Below are 20,522 nucleotides of genomic sequence, written 5' to 3' on the forward strand. Positions count from 1 at the left end.
ATTTCATAAAATAAAACTTATGAGAAGATAATACAGGAATATTATGTGAATTTAGGAATCTGCAATGATAATAGATGATTTACCAGGCACTCCTGGACGTAGATCTCTTATGTGGCTTGCCAGACAAGCGTATTTTTCATTAATTCTGTGTACAACTCTTCTTACGAAAGTTGCTTGCATGGTAAGGTCGAAGGGATCAATGAGCAAAATGTATTGAAAGTACATTGAAAGAAGACTAAATCAGGCAAACCAATATCATTATTGAGTGTTTTTCCCTTGACATTATTGCCTTGAGGTATCATAGCAAAATAAAAACATTTTTTAATGTGATTTTATACTGAAATACACGCTTTTTTGTCAACCAGCGCGTTCCTTTGTTTACAAAGAATTTGTCATTTGGCAGCAACATTTATGTAAATCTTCCATATACTCCAAACAGAATATCAGGCGGGAGCAAACGTTAACAAATTGTTGTACATTTGAAAAGGTTATGCATGATTGATTGTTATCATTACGTCACTAAATTATTTTTTAGAAATAGTAATTTTAATGATTCAACTATATTCAAAATGTAACAACTCATTCTTATCACAAAAAGCTTATAATAACGAGTCTTTGATGCATTATTGTTTATGCACAAGTGTTAAAATCCAATATAACGGAACGTCACTGCTAATTTGATATGGAAAATACACCTCAGTTGTAGAATAATTCCAATGTTCCAATGGGCTGAAACATTCCAAGATTGAAATTTTGTAACCCTCAGGATGATCTCAATAAAACAGTAGAATATATTTCTTCTACGCTGAATGTAGAACGGTGTATAGCACTGCCTTAAAGAATCGGTAAACTGCCGCTTCGACGTTTGCTCTGCAACGGAACCGTAAAAACGTTCCGAAAACCACACGCACCATTTGCAATTCAGATGGCGCCGATGGAGCCTTGCTGTGGCGAGGACTAGCGCCATCCCGCCAAGGAACGCTTCGTAGAGTGTAATGCGTGGAGCATCAATTTACCACTGTTAAGAATAGTAAAGCCTCTCCCGCCTCCTCTCCAACCATCGCACTGTGCCCATTAATCGCAGACACCATGCCCCCCATGCCTGGCCGCGGTGCTGCCACCCGGGGGTGAAAAGATTTATCCCGGGCACTTTCGACCCAATCTCGGCTCGCCAAGCTAACTTACCAGCTTCCGGAAGCAGTCCTCGAGGAAGAGCGTCATCGACCGGTATAGGTGCTTCTTCACGCCGGCCAGATTGTGGCCCTCGTCCGGATAGATCAGCTGCTTGAACAGTGCTCCCTTGCTCGAGAGGGCCTTCGAGAACACCATACTCTGCTGGAAGTGCACATTATCGTCCGCCGTACCGTGAACCTGTGTTTGGTGTGTACGAGAAATGAGAAGAGCGGAACAGTTGGGTGAAATCGGGGTGGTGAGTTCCGAAGAAATGGTTGATTAAATGTAATGGTAGCGGGTTCGCGCGTTTCTACTGCAACGACGGGAGCTGAGGCAGAGGCGGCTGAGGTGTACGGAACATAAATTTGCCGAGCGATGACGGCGAAAATGCTCGACCGGGGGTCTCTTTTCCTTCCGCCTGTTCGTTTGGTCGTATCCAGTAATGGTGGGAAAGGAAATTACTCGATGAAGGATTGCGTTTTGCTCCCATCCTCCACCGGGTATAGGGTTGATAGCCGTAATCTAGCACACTCTATGGTTGCAATCGATCCTTTTCGGTTTGTTTGTGCTTTTTTCCTAGTGTAATGCCTAACGGTCTAATGGACGTCAGCGAATGCTTACCATCAGGAACTGCTTGTCTCGCAGTTTCTCGGCGTGCTTCGACAGATCACTGTCCTCGTAGCCCTTGTAGTTGTCGGTAACGTTCGGCATGCCCATGTACCGTTCGGTGTACGTTGAATCTGAACGATGCAAAAAGGAAAAGTGAGATGAGTTATGGCTCAAGTCAAGGCCTGGGTGAGACATACCGTATAGCTTCCAGTTTGTGACGGGCGCCACACTGATGCCACACTGGAACAGGCTGGTCGGGCTGGCCATGGCCAGGGCTGCCGTGTATCCACCGTAGCTCCAGCCCCAGATACCGACCCGCCGCTTGTCGACAAAGTGCAAACTGTCGCGCAGATATTCGGCCACCTCAAGCTGATCGGACACTTCGACCGTGCCGAGCCTTCGGTAGACTTCGTGCAGCAGCTGGTAGCCCTGACCGCTCGATCCTCGGCCATCGATCTGCGTTACGATGTAGTCTTTCGTGCCCGCGAGATAGGTGTTCCAATCGACGCGCCACTTGTCTGTGACGAGTTGTGTACCTGGGCCGGAATATCTGAAGAATCGAAGGGAAAATGTAATGTGATTATTACACGAAAGCATCTTAAAACCTTCGGAAGAAATACTTACACGTGAACGATCATGGGATAGCGCGTAATTTCATCCTCCCGCAGACCGGGTGGTAGGAACAGTCGCACCTGGGCATGATATCCGCCCGAGATCATTACCGGGAAGGATTTGACCTGCGGCAGTGCCACCTTGTTGATGCGCTCGGCCAACGCCGTATTGTTCTGCAGGTAGTACAGCACCTGCGTCGGACTCTTGGCCAGGTCCGGCACGATGCGATAGATGGCGCTGAACGGTACGATCGGACCGAGACACTCGATCAGTGCGTACTCGCTATTGCTCGGCGCAAAGACGGCGGTAAAGTATTGGCAGGGCATTGGCGGCAGTGGTGCTACCACTTCCGGCTCGGACGGTTTTCGCTTTCGCTTTGTGGGTGGTGTCGTCATCGGCTCCTCGACATACTCTTCCTCCTCGTCCTCGATATCCTCCCAATCGTCGTTCCACTGTTGCTGCACCCGGTTCGATGCTTTGATCGTGACGTGCGCGTGCGCACTGTGCTGATGGCTGCAGGTGAGACAGCGCGGTGGTCTAGGGGAGGTGCCCTGTTTCGGTGGCAGTGAGGAGGCCCGGTACAGGTGCTGCTGGGCTGGTGAATGCTCCGGGATACCGAGGTAGTAGCTAGCGGGTGGGAGAAGTGGTGGAAAATAATACCGACGATATATTACACCATTTCCAGAAACACATACACACTAAAAGGGCACGGCGGTTTGTGTGTGTGAGGTTTTTTTTATTATTGAAGCTCAGCCAACTTACACGAAATTATTCGCCTGATCCCAGTGGAGGATTTTATTAACCTCAAACCGACCATGCGTCAACGGTATGATGCGTTTCTTGCCGATGTGTACGTGGACCAGGTGCCGGAAGTGTCCTTGGGAAGTAAGCAAAAAACGGACGAGAAAGCAAAAAACAGGCTATCATCATGTATGTATATGAACAGGGGATAATGGAGTGGCTGAATAATGAGCTAAATCCATGGAGAAACTTTGAAGCTGGTGCCGAACCGGATCAAACGGAACATCCATCTTCGGTTTGGATTGGAGAGGAGAGGCGAACAAGAAGCCTGACAAGACGGTCGAGTTTTATTTGGGGTACGGTACTGTCCGAACCCTGAATGAATGATGTGCCTATCCGTTCAGTGTTTTGGCGGTAGCGTATGGTTAGTTTCGAAGGGTCTCCGGGAGCTAAGTGTATGCAGTATGCGATACGGCACGGTAACAAATTGGCAAGATGACATATCTTTAGCATTAGGTCGTACATCGTTCATTCTTTTGGGAGGGATGGGTCATTGTTTTTATAGACGGTTGTTCGTGGGCAGTATGTTTGAAGGTTCTTTTCACTTTTTTTATTGTTTGTTAGTAAGTATGCAATTTCTCAGTAAATTCCATTACGGGTACTTTTTGTTTAATAAAGTGTATCATAACATGTTAAAAAAATAAGCAAAGAATGGAACCACTCATTTATTTTTAAACACATTTTGAAAGCATTTTCATCAGAAAAGCTAACAATTGAAAATATCTTATTTTCGTCTATATTTACTTTCAATAATCTTTTTTATTAAAAAAGACTTATTTATTTATGTTACATGGAGTTATATATAGGTTAAATAATCCTTTGAGTTGTTTTTACTAAAAAAGTGTTACGATTTATAAAAATCAAAAGTTTAATGAGTTATCATCATCAAAAATAATTATTAGCTATTTTCCAAGTTTTTTGGGTCTATTTTAGATTTTTTTAGTTTGGTGAATTATTACCTATTTGCAAACATGTTTTCCCACTGTTTATTATTTATAAATTTTTCCCCACTATTTATTATTGTTTTCTTTACATTTTAGAAATTTTAGAAATGGGACTTTTTAAAGCAGAGCATCCAGGCATCAAGAAACATCCTAAAATCCTTTAGAGCCCCTGTACTCTCAAACCTTTTTACAGAGCTAATAGTTTAGTGATACTAGAAATTCTAGTATCATCTTTTCCAATTGTTATAATAGTCCAGTTTTAACAAAATAGACAAAACAAAAATGTCTTTCCAGTTTTAACAAAATAGACAGTAAAAGTATCATCTCTGAATCGAAGTCTCATGACGACGCTTCCATTACATTGTAATGTTCGACAGGCTACAGTGCCCTAAAACTACGTCATGAATTATGCACACGCTTAAATAATTAATACGGATGCGCGATGTACGCAAAACAGTGCCGGAAGCGGTTCGCGCGAGAAAGTGTCTTCACATCCGGAAGCATCTGGTTTGTGGCGTTGGTGAGGAACGGAACCTACTCTCCTGCTTTCTAACCTCTCCAACAACTACTGCGACAAAAAAAAAAAAACAGAAGCATCTAACCACGGCACACGATGCGACCTACCTGCGGATCCATCGCGCAACGGTGAGATGGCAATGTACGAGCTGCCATTAAGGCTGAAGAACGGTACGGACATCTCGTCGACCCAGCCGCGTCCATCGCCACTAATCCGGTGTGTCTGTGTTGGGAGGTTGGGAAAGGGGAAGAAAAAAAGAAGAAAAAAATCGGACACGAAAGAACAGCATGAGAGACGCACTCGAATAAATCCTGCTTAATTCACAAACATTGCAAAGTGGATGATGTCGCTTTTAGTGTCGGGGCAGGGCATTCATTTGGGTCCGTTCGCTCATTCGTTCAGCTTCGGTGGCTTTGATCTAGCAGCTTTGGGGCTAGTCAAGTGTCGGCCTTACTCCTTACCGTCCCACTGTAGCTCTCGGGTTCGCAAACTACCGACCGATGGTAATCCGTGCTTATATAGTGGAGAACGCTTTTCGTCACCCCTTCACGTTTACAGCTTTCCTTTCTGTCGAGATAAAGGAAACCGCCGAAAAACGATGTCATTACGTTGTGGTATTCTTCATGGGGCGTTTCGCGACGATTGCACCAACGAGAATGGCCAATGGTTTTGATTGGCCTGGTGGTTTTCAGTTTGCTGTGTTTTTCACCTGCCACCCTTGCCAATTTCGCTGTAATGTTGGTGGCAGTGGTGACCGAAAGCGTTGGTCAGAGATTTATTGTTTCAATTTCACAGTTGAAATGCTCCGTTCGCCAGAAAAGCTTCACCATCCCTCGCCCGATTGTTGAGCTTTTTCACGTTCCCACGTACACGCTCGAGTCACTCAGCGAGCGCACGTTCTAGTTGAAGAGACAGGCGGTATGATGACGCTTGAGAGGTGAGTCTGCTCGTGCTCGTGCTTCAAAACGGTACAGGGCGAGGATTGGATGTTAAGTATCTCGGTGAGATTTAGTCGTATGCATTTGATCTGTGACGGTTGTATGGTACAGTGTTCTTACGTTCGCTTCGTTTGTTTCGTCGTCGGTGGCTCGAGATTTGGAATAAAGCCATCTCGGCGGATTGCTCTCGCCACTTACGATTTCATGATTGTCCCCATCGTCAACGGGGTGGTAGGATGTGTGTTGGGGAAGGGAGGGGGAGGGGAGAGAAAAGCAAATGGACAAGGATAATGCTGTTGGGAAGACAAATTACCTCCTGACAGTACCACATCGGGCTTTTGCACAGCGTCACGACCGATAGGTTCTGGGGTCGGTTCATCCAAACTACGCTGACCTCCGACGGTGACACCCAGGATGCGCTGGTGAAGTAATGCTCTCTGTGAAGGGAAGGGAGAAAGAAGCGAACGTAAACAGATGGACAGAGACATTGCCTACGTGAGGTGGCCGGCTATCGGAGCGAATCGAATGTGTAGATTAATTGAGTACGAACAGAGCCGCTGACAGTCTTGAATGGTTTGAGATCGAGGCAGTGATTGTGATTAACTTCTTTCGGGTATGGAACCGTGTATGGTGAGGATAGCAAGGCACTGTTTATTGAATTATGAGCATCAACCAAATCATAAATCCCTTATTGTATTATAAAACAAACTGCTCAACCTTTTTTTTCGATATTATTTTACTTTAAAGTGTTATTTAATTTTTCATAATGCTTTGCAGCAGAGGAATGTCCTATTTTTGATGTAATTGATTCTATGCTCCTTTCTGTCTTCCCCAATTTGCGAAGAAAGGTAAGCAAAAGTTAGTTTGTTAAAAGTTTGTTTGTCAAACTGCTCACTAATTCATTTGCAACTTTGTTCCTTTCCCTGGCAAGAACTTGCCGTGTTATGATCGATTCCGCCAAACTAGCGTCTGTGCTTCGGGAGCTGCGCCTTGGAACAAACAAATCTTGTAAATGAAAGCATGCCCTCTGCTGGCCACGTGGACCATACGTAAATTCTACTGAATCGATATGAAGACCGCGGGGAATAATCACGGTCTTTAGGTTGAAAGTGAAACATCTCAACTAAACCGTAACTTTGTAATTGTGTTTGAGTTTTGCGTGCCGATTTTTGGACGACGCTTTACTTTTTGAGCAACCATTTGGAAGGGAAGGAACGTTAAAGAATGCTCTCATCGTTGGATGTTACCTTACGATAGAGCAGAGCTTTTGAGTAGCTATTGAAATTTATGTTTATGTTTTAGATGAGCTCTACTTAGCAGTCGGATGCTAGTTTTCAGAATGAAATGGCCCTGGTTTCAGTATAATTGAAAATAAAAGGAAAAAACTTTGTTTAATCTTTAACATTTAATCTGGATACACTTCTACTACATCCAACATCATTTGTCGCGTACTTCTTAGCTACAATAGAAGAAACAGAGCATTGGCATGTTGTTGTAACAAATTTCGGAAAATTTACTAAATCTATTAAAAGAAATCTTTTTATTAAACCATAGTTTCGAATATCTATTCTTGAAAGATCAAAACATGTGTAATAGTGAATTCATTGTGTTATTTTGTAAATTTTAATGTAAATCTGCAGAGCGCAGTGGGTTTGTTGTTTCACACTTGTACATATTTTAGAAGGAAACCATTTGTATAAATTACGGTTTGCGTGAAATTCTGGTTAATCGCGTTTAAAGAGTTCAACCTGCGAGATACCAACATTACTAACTACGAAAAGCTCTCATTAATTTTAACACGTCGAAAGAATGAAAAACGCCCACATTAAACACTGCATTTAAAATACCTGGTTATTATTATTTCCCAAAGAACTTGCCCTGAATCAGAGAAGACAACGTCAGAGCAATTTCCAACAAAAATACGATTGTACTGCCTGCTACCCCATACAGATAGAGCAGAAAAATAGCTTCAAGCGTTTCTGTCTTCAGCACTTCTGCTTCAAGGTGAGACGTTTGCTCATGCTTCACCTGCTTCACAAGTTGCTCATACCAACTGGTGTAATAATTAAAAAATCCACCCTCTATCAGATACTCGCGATAGGTGCGATACTTAAGCTCCAGTATTGTATGTGGATTGAACGTGAAAAACTCCAACATAGGTATGAAAGCGTCGCGCATGATGTAGTACTGTTTATCCATCGGGTTGTTTCTAACCCTTTCAAACACTCGATACGAGCACGGAACCAATGTAGTGCGCCGTTCGGCATTCTGTACTCTATCAGCGTTTAATCCAAACGGTACATGCTCGATTACAGGAAGCCGATGTTCAATCTCCGGAAAGATGGCCATTACAAAGTTGCGCACCATCGGAAGGGCTATTAGTTCAAAGTCAGAGGCGAACAGCTCCGCCACAGAATCGATCCGTTTTTCGTACAGCCGCAGTGCGATCAGTGATAGTATTTGACTTTCATAGAGCGTTTGACAGAACAGTATCAGCAAGCCAAGCATAACGATAAACACTCGATCATAACCGCTAAACCGTGCCCAGTTGCCGGACGATTCGCCGAAAAAGAAACCCACGTTTAGCGATATTCTTCCGCGGAAAATAGCTTTGCAGAGGATGATTACTGCAACACTGGCCACCACACATATCCACACGTCCAAGTGGAAGGGTTTGACGAAGAAGTGAATCAAGCCGATCACATCTCCGGCTGGTATGTGCACACAAATGCCACCATGCGTTGGGATGGCGTGATGTTGTCGCAGAGAAGATCCGGCAAGAAAGCTTTTCGATAGCGAAAGATCACCAAGCCCGCGCTCAATGAACCGGTCTGTGCGGTTCCGTTCGATTAGCAGAGTGTAAGTAGCGTTTTGGTAGCGCACAATGTCCTGCATTAAATTCACCTCCGGTCCGTACAGCTTGCCAGCGATGTATAGTGGATCGATCGAAATGGACACGATCCTGTACTGGAATCCTTGCAGATCGGACAGATACTCTGGATACAAGTATGATAGGTTGGCTTCGTCTTCTCCCAGCAGTTGAACGTGTTTCGTGAACGGATTTACGGTGTATAGAGTAAGGGTTTCGGTGCGTAGTTCCACGGCCAGAAACAGTATCCGATACAGTCCCAGCATTTTATAGTACTCAAGCGCGGTAGCAAGTGCACGGGCTGTTTTAATAGATGCTTTGTGCTGGAATACGATCATCAAATAAGCGTTGTGATCCCAAAACTGTTGCTGAGTGTAGTAAAAGAGCTCGCGTGGGGGTAGATCGTAGGTGATGTTGATTTTAAAAACGATGCACACTTTCACTTTGTGAACTACGCCTCTTACACCAGCTGTTTCATCTTGGAGTGAAGGTGGTCGATTGTAAACTAAAGGATTTTGAAAGGTAGAACCACTCAAATGCAGAACGTTGTTTATAATTGATTCCGCAAAACGATCTCCATAGCATTGGGAGATTATAATTGGTTGAGGATCGTCTAATGCGGAAAGAATGGAACTTAGTAAATGTGTTACACGTTTCTCGGCTAATAACTCTTCTACCGGCTTAAGCTTAGCGTTTGTGCCAGAGGAAGCCAAAAGCACCGAACCGACGATCAGGATCAATGTTGTACTTGTGATCATGGTGACAAAAGTACGAATGTGCCTCAGATAGTGTGTGATGGTGTGTTTATGTATGGAACGCATTATTTCACACTTGTAATCTTCACCATAACGTTCTATAAGTTTATGGATTTTTCCATGCAACTAATGATTACGAATTATACGTATTGGTAATGGTGGATAAGTGACCGGTAATCAATAATTGGCAGAATTGATGTCCAATCAAAATGCGAATGCTTTTAGATGAAAATTGAAAGCTTTTTTGAACAGTTTAAATTATAGTTGACGAACGATGATTGTGATAGATTAAACCATTTTGTTCAGGAGAGAAAATAATTTGCACGCTGTTAGGTAGAAAAGTGTATGCATTTTGGTCACATTATTCATCAAATTGTTGCATTTTGTCTCGCTTATTCCATATTCTCAACTCGAACATTTACTTTCAATTGTTGAATTTGAGTCCTAGCACTATAACCTATCTTTATTTTAATGCAAAGTTAAGTGTGTAGCTCTGTTGGAGATTGTTGCAAAATGTTCCTTTCGAGTCTGACGATCAAGTGACCATTTTTTTACGATAAAAATCATTATGCTATTCTTTATAACTTGTTTATGTTTTTATTCCAGCATAAAAACCATTCCAGGAGTATTAAATCACGTTTTAGCATTATAATAGCTAGGAATGCCTTTGTATAGAATGATCTAGCAGTATACCACTTACATACGTTGGTCCTTAGAGAGATGCAATGGTATAGATCCGATGGTCTATCACTCCCGGTTATAGTCACAAAATTATGAATGAATTAAAAAAATCGAGTTCTTAACGTTTTGTTATTGAATGAAATTATGAAAAACGTTTTAAAAGGGTTGTCCACGTGGCATGAAGTCAAGATGGCGACTACGTGTCACATATTAACTTTTTTGCTTACTTTCATAACACAACATTGTGAAAAGTACATTCTTTGGCAGCTTTGGTGCACTCTGCGCACTCAAGAAAGAAACTTTGTCTCATCTTCTTTGTATTCCGTACATCGGTAAATCTATCTGCATATTTTTCAATCACTGGGGCTTAAATTTTGCTAATAAAAAATAACGAAAAATACTTTCAAACTCTGTTAAAAGTGATTTCGTTAAGCATGCTGGGGCACGGACGTGAAGCGATAAGATAAGTTTTCGCCAAGTTGTTGTCAAACTTGTGACCCGCCAAGGGTAGGGGTTACGAGTGGTGAGAAGTGATCTTTTCATCTTTGTCTGCATACTTACTGATTGAGCAGAATCGGTGGCGGGGTAAGCTTGTTCATTCGAATGCTCTTCGGGTCGGTCAGATCGGCGACGTTCAGCGTGACGGTGGGGTTGCTGGTGCCCGGTTTGGGATACCTGTAGAATAAAAAGCAAAAACAGGGCTATAAGTTTAGGTATGTAAGAATTATCATTTAAAAAAAATCAACTTAGCGGAAGTAAAGGTCAGGATATTGCAAATGTTTAAACACGAGGAAGTCCTTAAAGCGGTTTGTTTCTCATGTTTCCGACAGCAACGTTCCAGTTCGGTGGATAAAGCGGTTTATTCCACGTATCACATGTGTATCTACTTGACATCCAATGCTACCATCAACGAACATCCAATGGCAATGCGAACGCTTTCCAAACTAAACGACTTCCTCATACACTCGTACATAGCATCGCTGTGGCCGGTTAGCGCGAACCGGCAAACATTCTCCTGCTCCATTCCGAAAAAAGCACCCGGGAGGAGCACCTTTTAAAGCACATCCAGCAAAGTCAAACGGAAAGCGATGAAAAGTTGCACCATCACCGAGCTCGGTAGCTACGTTTATGTGTATTTTTTTCCTTAACCTCGTCTAACTCTACAAAAAAAAAACAACTACACCATTTGAACTTTGAAGCGTTCAGCGTGCTCCCTTTCAGCCCTTTACTCACGGAATGGTAACATGGGTTTGGAAAAAGTTTATCCATTCAGCTGGCTGCAGCAGCATCCATGGTGTGTTGTGGCACCGAGAGGAAAATAGTAAAATGGTTGTGATTTTATTGCAGAAGCTGTTCTCCCTTTCGCGATCCTGCTCCTATAGCGGAGTGTGGTGCGCGATAATAACCGGGTCCGAGATCCTCCACAGACCGAAAAAGGCTATCAATTTCCAGACCCAACTTCCCGAGGTACGCATAACTTTGCACGTGCTGCTTCCATTGTTTCATTAGTGTTGGTGACGTGTTTGGGCGAGCGATTGGCTTATTGAATCATAACATTTACGAGACGTTGGGTAGCGTAGCGAAGAATCAGGAAACCGGCGTCAGTTGGGAAATCTTAAAATTATGAATTAAATTAAACTTTCGAATAGTATTTGTTGGTGTTTCGTTTTCCGTTGGAGCTGGAATAAATTCCCATAAAATGTAGATGCAAAAGACATAAATTCTAATCGAGTAGGCGTTGACCTAGTTTGAGATGGTTGTTTTGTGCTTGATAAATAAATACGCTTCTGCTCTGTATAAGCAGAAAGCAATGGAAAGAGTGCATAATTTTAAAGCTACATCCAAAAAAGGATGATTCTAAGACGTAACAAAGAGCGAGTTAAGCACAACAAGTTCAAACCACAGGAGCACACAGCTGGCGAAACATTGCCGTGTACACTCTGTTTCACTTTACGGTTTCCCATTTCGAACGCATCGTCGTATCGATGTCTTGCCGGAAGGCGATGAATCATTGACGTGTCGAGACTGCTGCGAGCATGCAATGTAAATATTTAAACAGTTTTCACATTCCTTCAACGACTTCATCGGGGAAGCTATCCGTTTAGATTCTTTGCCATTCTCCCCACAGGGGATGTTGAGTTTGAGTTATCTTCCAATTAGTGAAATTACGGAGTTGTAAATGAAGCTCTAAAGCACGGTGGGCGGGCGAACGATCCCAGGCAGTAGTAAATCTCTATCATTAGAAGTTTGGAAATTCAGGCAAAATGTCCTTGAAATTTCCAATTCTAATATGGGCTTTTCCCGTTTGAACGGTGGTGTGGGCATTGGTTTTGAGACTTTGGTTCTCCCCTGCTGGGCATCCCGTTTGGCACGCAAACGCTTAGTGAAAGGCACTTTAAATTAGTACCGTTGAGGAAGAGTTTGATAAGCTGGCGAAAAGTACTCCGGCAGGAATTGAGTTTGCTGAAAGTTTCCGTCCAATAGATCGGTCGTGGTACTATCGGTGACAGCTCTCTTACGAGCGCCTCGGTTTCCGTAAAGTTGTAGTTCAAAGCGTCTCTTTGTTTGTGCTGGGTATTGTAACTTAACGGAAGCTGCCATTCGTTCCCAGGATGCTCACACGAGAACTATTAATCTCATTAATCATAGAGCTCAGTGGGGGAATTCGGAAAAGTGAATAAATTATGTACTGTGGCTAATAGATCCTGCGAGATGTGGGAACGGCTGGATGAAGAAGCTTACCACAGCTAATTGTGAAATGAGAATAAATTTTTTGGCTAAAAAAGTGGAAGCTGCTGTTATGATATTGGATAAATTCGATAAAATGAAAATGAAATGTGGAAACTAAATTGTAGTCTCTCCAACTATTAATTGTGCGCTGGACAACTATATCACATTGTTTCAATTCCAAATAACACAGCATTACCGAGAATAATGACTCTATGAAATTAATTAAAACAGTTTTCACAGAGGAAAAGTGTATCATTATCACAGTTTCGATGCAGTGTCTCTCCTCGCAAAGTTAATTAACAGCCAAACTAACTCCTTCCCCGTAGCATGTACACCCGGCTACACACGGCTTGTTTGAAATGTAAAACTTACGCTTAACGTACCTCGGTTATGACAAACAAATTTTCACCTTCGTTAACTTTCCATCACATTGCCCGGTTGCTGTGACATTACAGATGCAATGCAGACCGTGTAAAGTTGTGTAACCTGACGTTTATGTTTGTGCTAATCATTCTTCCATGAAATGAGCACGATTAACAACACGGACACCAGGATGCCGGCCGGATCGCATGAGCAACTTTGTGTAATGTGCACGTCAGACATCTGGCATTGGTTACAGTTGGGGAAAGTGGATCAACAAGCTTACAGTGGGTGGAGATAGTCAAGCATAGGAACGAGAGGCTCCGGTGTGCTTTACCTGACGATGGAAAATTCCAAAAGCTAGCATAAGCTCTGAAATGTATCCTGTTAGAGCGAATTATCATTGAAATCGTTAAATGTGTTGCTTAAAACTAATGTTTTAATAACATAAAACCACCAGCTACTGCCAATCGATCAAATATTACACATAACACTATCATAGTTCCATCAAAATCATATCAAGATAGCATGACAGCCTTTGATGGGCTGCACCAAACTCATCAATAATCATTTTGTTTCATCATTTATTACAGTTGCCATCAGTTCAGTGGATGTGGATGGTCATGTTTAAGAGCTCAGAGTTCAGTGTCAGAATTGGTACAGCATGTTGTTTTGTGTGTGTTGTGTGCGCATATTGTTTGAATTGCTAAGCTTACCCCTCCCGTAGCATACAATTACGGTCCAAGCTCGGTGCAATTTGTCAAACATAAATCGCATAGATCGTTACCAAACATACATTCTCCACATTCCATCTAAAAGCAAAGTGGAAGGGTTTTTTTATTTCGATCTTGAGCCCTCCTGCAGTAAACATTCTTTACCGATGCGCCCCTCACTCCCCGGCGCTGGTCATTTTTCATTTGTGTTATTTATGGGTTTCCATTCAGCAGCATATTCTAAATAATTCACTCACATATGTCATTCCGGCGAGGTAACCAAGGGTTGTATGGGTGGAAAAACATACCCGATCGAAACGCGAGAGCAACAGAAAAAAGAGGGTATATGGTCATGGTCTAACACAATAAATATCTTTTTCTTAGCCGCACAATGAGACGAAAGGGAAAGAAAAGGTGTGCTCCTGAGTGTGTCGATTTTTCGTTGAAGCTCATCGGGAAAGCACATCCGGGATATACGCGAACATGAAACGATCCGCTGGAACAAGTACAAACATACAAAAGACGAAAGGATAATACCGTGCCCAGTGGCGGAGAGAGTGTAGTTTTTTTTCATGTATAATGGAATTCCTTTCTTTTCCTTCTATGGATGGACATGGAGAGAAAATGTCCAGAGAACGAGCTTGATGATGGGTCGTTATTCTTCTTTTTTATGTATCTAGGCACCCGGTTCAAGGTTGAAACGGTAAGAAAACCGTTGGCCTTCATTGAAGAAAACATGAATGGAACTTTCACAGGAGTTACTCAGATTGTCTATCACAAACCGTTGATTTTGCCTCGGTTTTGGAAGATATTATACCCTTTAAATGATATTTTTGTACCATCTCTGGTGGAGCAAGGGAAATAGAGCAAGAAAGGTGATTCTAAAGAGAGGCAAATTCATTTACAAATACTTTGCGTAGTAGATAAATAAAGCGACCAAAAAAACAATTGAATCAGGAAGCTTTTTTCCAAATTGTCATGAATTGTATTAGATACACGCTAAATTAAGGACCGTGCTCATTCAGAATCACTCGGGTATGTCTGTCGGAAGATTGCGAGACCAAAGAGAAGGAAAAGAAAACGTAATAGAACAAAAGTAATGATTTCATACGCAATAAATGTAAAATGAAACGAATGAAATAGAATCACAATGAATAGAAGAAGAGTTGTAAGCTTTAGTAAAGAAGGCATACATTACATGATGTTGTGGAATAATTTCATTTAAATGTGAATTTAATTTTCAGTTATTTAAACTTTCAATTCTTTCAAAAACTTTGCAAATAATTTGCAGCTTGCGATCAAAGCTATCCAACTCCGATAGGGCTTGCTGTACTTACTACTAATTATTTGTCCATATTATTAAACCTTTTAGTAATGATTCCATGATTCCCATGCCTTAAAAACAAATTAGATCTGAGTTAAATGAAACAGATGCTAGCAGAGGCAAGCAGTTTTTCAATTACACTTGAACTTGAGCGCAAAACTATCAGCACAAAATTACACAATCAATCCTGCCACTTTCCAAGGCTGTTTGTCGTCTAACATTCAACGTGGATCCTGTTCCAGCACAAAACCATAATAGCAGTTGCTGCATGTGTGCACCATGTGCCCGTTGTTTTTCATCCACCCGTTTGCTACAGTCCTTTCCACAGCGAACAGGATATCATAAGCAGCACAAACGACGTCATTTAGGACTTCTGTTTTATCCTTTAATGGCGTCGTTTTGGCACAAGAAAAAGGAAGAGAAAATGATGCGCAGCATTGACGATCTGACTTGGCTGCTGCATGCAAGCAAAGGAATCAATTGTGATCCTTGATGTGTGTTCTCGCCGCCTAACAAGGTAAGCAAAGCTGAAAAGGAAAGCTCTCCGTCGCTACTACTGCTGCTTAGTTGATCGTTTTAGGGAAGCCGCCTACCTTGTTTCGCATCCTTTTTTTGTGCTTTGCTTACCGCTCGCTTGATCCACCACCCTGTGCAACGTGAACGAGGCAATGTGGCAAATGATAAGTGCGGAAGCAGCCGCGCGTTTGGCTATTCATCCAAGCGCTCCTGTTACACGGTGAGCTTCTGTTTGGGCGTATCCGAGAGCATAAAGGAGAGGCGGATTTTCTTTCCCCGAAGGGGTTTTGTTGCTTGTGTATGCAAAGCAGTCCTACCGAACATTGGCGTTGGAATGGATGAGGCTGAGTAAGTAAACACATGTGAGCAGTAAAAAAGGGTAGTTTAAGAATGAAACATACACACACACACCTCGGATATTCAGGCAAGAAAAGGATATGATCATACTGAAAAGGAGGGAAAGCAAGACGTGTGCACAGATGGACGTGTGAAAAATGGTAGTGGATGTCCTTCAGTGCTTATGCTTTTACGCTTAGCTTCCCGGGGCCAGTCTCTCCAACCAGCGTAGTAAGTAAGATGAGCGCCTTTACTGATGAAAAGCTTTCGCGCGCATAAATGAGGGTGATGCAGGGGTGCAAATGTCGAAGGGAAATGTTACAAAATGGCTGCGCCCGGGTGTACCGGGTATCCGGATTTTGTACCGGATGACGGACGGATGTAAGCATCAAAGGATGTAAAGGGAAGGAATCTGTCGCTCTCTCTCTCTGTGTGTGCCGGAAGAGGGCCGTTACGCGGGTGCCGCAAAGGGGTGAAACAAGAGAATATCACCAGCCAACAAGGTGCACTTTGTCGAGGTTGTGTGTAGATGTAGACGAGTAATGGAATCATCAGGTTCGGTTGCCGCGTAGCACGTTTGCACAAAGCTTCGTTCAACACTCGTTTTTTGTGCCTTGTCAGTGAAAGGGAAAACATAAAAAAGCTCATTCCACTGTCTCGTGTAGCATGGTACGGAGTTTTCCTGCCTTACTCGGCGCAAAAATGGAAAGGAAATTGAAAAATAAAAATAATCACAGCCAGCACGGTTGTGTAATCGAAGCATTTGCCGTGGTTCGGTGTATTAAAGATCATTTCAAAAATTGTTTTTAAGCATGGCACAATGTAGGGAAGAATGAATTCATCGAAGCAGCGAACGTACGGAGCGGCTGGGAAAATGTGGAAAGCCAAAAATATCACTCTCTTTCATGTTCTTTCATTCCCTCTCCTTCATACTTCTCGCTTTATTATTATTAGCCTGCAATCGATGTAACAATGGCGAAATGATTCAACGATGGCAATGAAGATAGGTGAATGTTTGGCGTAATTGAATGCTCGAAAAAGGGTCCGGAAGAAATGATACTTTGGTTATCTGTTGCTGTAATGCTCCTTTCGTTCGTTGGTGTCTCTTGCTATGTGCTTCAGAGTTTATTGAAGTGAGAAAAAACGGCGTCGAATGGTATTCGTATAAAGATGGTACTAGTTATATAAATGTTTTTCTCATTACTGTCAATAGTTGGAAGTATTAAATATTATTTTTATCTTTTATCGATACTTGCTATCCAAAATTCTAGGATAATATAAAATTCAATCTATCCAGTATTCAGCATTAACACCATCTCATTCTATTACCATAGTCAAAAGGTTGAAAAACGTGACAATGCAAATGCTCGGCGTAGTGTAGAATGAGCATCAGTTGTCCCTGAATATATTAAATTCCTTTTCGAACATTTATCCTTTTTTTCCTGTGACCAAACAAGCAAGGAATGTGACAATAAATGCGACAGTGGACAGCAAAGTATCTGAGCGCTTTATGTTATGCATGCTATTTCCATCTCAGCACAAATCCGTGCCATTTGAGGGACATTAACAATACTATGCAGTGATCACTGATAATAGTGAAATTGCAGTGTATGATAAATTATTTTTCGATGACTGATATGTTTTTGAAAAAAAAGAAGGTATTTGATAAAGGATGGTTCACAACAAATGAACAAAAAAAAGCTGATTTATCATTCTTAATTTATGAACAAAGGTTTTCAACTATATGGTAATATGTCTAATTTCTATTAGTTAATTATTAGATTTGTTAATTTTGCATTTTAGAGAGACTCCTTCTTTGCAAAACATATCTCTTAATATTGAAGAGATACGTATGCATGTCTCATCACAATACTTGCTCGTTATTTCAAATCAGCAACTTCTGCTGCTTCGACCGTAATCTGCTCGACCGTATAAAGGGTCGATAATCATGACACATGTTTTTACGCACCGAAGAACACTCTGAACGAGTTGATAATGTTTGGAATGATTTAAGCAGCGTAACCATTGGCAGAAGAGCTGACTACCAAACAGCATCTCGCTCGGGTCCAAAAACCGAATCGATTGATTCGAACGATCCACCAGAAACCAGTGCACGTGACCGTGCTGCTAATGCGGAAAAGTTTTACCAAAAACACTTTAGCAACACTGAATGTTACTGGCTCTAATGGTACGATTGGTTCGGGCAGTGGCTGTAAACAGTGACCCTAGGAAGATACACCCATGGAACGGAAGCGTGTGTAAGTGTGTGAGCGTCTAGCTTCCCAACGCAGTCGCCAACAGTTTCAAACGCTGCAAAAGCTCGACCGCAATTAATAGAACTGGCTTCTTCTAGTACGAGTTTCACACTGCCCGCCCGGCGCTCGGCGTATAGCTTATCCTTGGCGGGTAATTTATATTCTCTTTCATCGTCCCGCTGGTGGGGTGTTTGCTGTGGTCGCTTTCTTTTAGAAATGCATAGAGGAAAAGCAATAGCAAAAAATAACAAAAATGTTATCCAAACGCTTACCGTAGGGAGCGAATCTGGGGGTAGAGATTGATGTCACCGGTCGCCGTGCCGTACCAGGCAAACTGTTGCTCCTGCACGAGCGTGTCGTTGAAGGTGGTGTACAGCATCAGGTGGCCGTCGGTCGAAAGCCAAATGGCTTTGTTGGTGTGCAGGATTTCCTCTAGCGAAAACGACAGAAAGTGAAACATCGGACCAAACCGGGTAAGTTAATTAAAAAATCACATAATTGCACCGGCGCGAGTCAATGTAGCGCAATTGCATCTAATGGCTACTGGTTGGCAGTGGGAGCGAGTACCATATGATGCTTTTAAGCTTTGGTTGATACCATAATGGTGAAAGCTTTATGCGGGATGAAAGGGGGTTTTCAGAGGAATTAAACTTTTGCTGCTGCTGTCGTGATTCAATCGAGTTTTTTTAAATCAATAAAAAAAAAGAACGTTTAATAAAATAAGTGACTTCTTTTTCTGTATTTACTAACTTTACCATAAAAGGAGCTAATTTAGTACATTTTAGTAAATAATTGTTCTTCCAATGTTAAAAGGGTTATTAACAATTAAAAAAGTTTGTGTACATGAAATGTTGCTATTTCTACTTATAAACATAAATATAAGGGCCGAATATAAAAACGATATGATGATGTAATTTAATGTCCCACGAGGAAATTAAATGTTCAATCGGATGTCCAATTTTAGAGCTATGAATGTTTAGACCGATCAACAAATTGTCTGTTAAAAGATATTCAAAATATGAAAATAAAATCGAAAATCATTCGATTAAATGGCACTAAAATAAAGCACAATATTGATCAATATTGAATTTGGCACGGTCTCATATCCGCCCGCGTTCGACCGACCACAACAAAAAACCCCCACTCACCTTCATACAGCCAATCGGGCACACCGTTGTAAACGATGCCGGGGATAGCGTTCTTGGTCAGCCGGTAGGCCTGCAGTGCCCGGGCTGATGGACGATAGTAGATGTCGTACTCGTACACCAGCACGATGGACTGTCCCTTGGGTGTGAACTCGGCGTGCAGCAGGTACGGCCATTCATCCATTTGCGAATTGATCGTCAGCGGGATCGTTTCGCTAGAAAGGGGAACCATTTTAGATTGGAAAGGAACGGTTAGACGCGCTGTATGGTCAATGTTTGGAAGAAAACGGTGCAGGGTGCAGTGCTGGTAATTGCTTCGTAATTGACCCACAGCACGATGCATACTTAGCGACTCTCAGGGCAACGCGCAGACGTTTGATGTTTGCACCGGGTGTTGGTGGAGGTTTTGGGTTGAGGTTTTGCATGCAAGAGTCCGCTGGGATTCGATGGGGTGTGGAGCAAATTAGCAGCTTGACTAGCTGGTAGTATCGCGAGCACAAGTTTGTTAATGGAACATTGCAGGTCCTTTGTGTGCAGGGGTTTGCTGCTCAGAGATTTAAGGATTATTTCATTAAAGGGATGCGTTTTATCAAGCATAAATAAAAGCCTGCATGAGTTTATTGAGTAGCTTAGTATGGACATTGATCTTCATATACACAACGAAGCCCCAAATGGACACAATGTTCATTTTTACAGCTACTTCATCAAACATGATGCTTACTGTGGTCGAAGCGCAATAAAACAGCCTGCCGGATGAAACAAAGCATGACCAGCTCACAATGTATCAACCACTCACAGCGATCACAGCTGAGCTTGGTCAACATATCCAGGTTTACGATTGATCAGTTCGGGCAGCAGTCCCGACTAACAAAAAAAAAAGCAGATCCAAACGGAAGCACCAAAAATCAATGAATTATCGTCCAATCAGGAAAGCAAACTGGCTCGCACCAGCGGCCAGTACACACCAGCCAAAACCTCCCCCGTAGTGCCTTCTGCGGATGTCACGTCACTTAAAGGCCACAAATTGATCCAACAGCGTGAAACAATTTTTATTTGACCGAAGATTGCCAGTCGGAAAAAGGCGAAAAAAGGGACCCGTTCGCACCATAGTGGCAGCTGTCAGTTGGGCTTCCGGTTTAATGGGCCATTAAAAGCACGTCATCACGAGTTTTCCGGTTCCCGGGTTCAGTTTTGGGTGAGTTTTTCTGTATATGTGTGTGTCTGTGTGTCCGAGTGCTCTTTTA

The 20,522-nt window shown here is 42.5% G+C and overlaps 1 protein-coding gene across 2 annotated transcripts in view; it reads right to left on the bottom strand.

Annotated features, from left to right (window-relative positions):
* Nucleotides 1–20,522, bottom strand: part of LOC120900382 (inactive dipeptidyl peptidase 10) — a 110,872-nt gene that overhangs the window by 4,383 nt on the left and 85,967 nt on the right. For both annotated transcript variants that reach the window (XM_040307287.1, XM_040307286.1), the window contains 10 exons: nucleotides 19,282–19,493; nucleotides 18,406–18,565; nucleotides 10,461–10,574; nucleotides 5,908–6,031; nucleotides 4,764–4,878; nucleotides 3,157–3,271; nucleotides 2,407–3,021; nucleotides 1,980–2,332; nucleotides 1,795–1,913; nucleotides 1,186–1,371 (listed from right to left, as the gene is read on the bottom strand). In XM_040307287.1, coding sequence (XP_040163221.1) covers nucleotides 1,186–1,371; nucleotides 1,795–1,913; nucleotides 1,980–2,332; nucleotides 2,407–3,021; nucleotides 3,157–3,271; nucleotides 4,764–4,878; nucleotides 5,908–6,031; nucleotides 10,461–10,574; nucleotides 18,406–18,565; nucleotides 19,282–19,493 — 2,113 coding nt within the window. The remainder of the gene's footprint in view (nucleotides 1–1,185; nucleotides 1,372–1,794; nucleotides 1,914–1,979; nucleotides 2,333–2,406; nucleotides 3,022–3,156; nucleotides 3,272–4,763; nucleotides 4,879–5,907; nucleotides 6,032–10,460; nucleotides 10,575–18,405; nucleotides 18,566–19,281; nucleotides 19,494–20,522) is intronic.

This window comes from Anopheles arabiensis, chromosome 3 (assembly GCF_016920715.1).
Source record: "Anopheles arabiensis isolate DONGOLA chromosome 3, AaraD3, whole genome shotgun sequence".
In the NCBI taxonomy this organism is placed as follows: Eukaryota; Metazoa; Arthropoda; class Insecta; order Diptera; family Culicidae; genus Anopheles; species Anopheles arabiensis.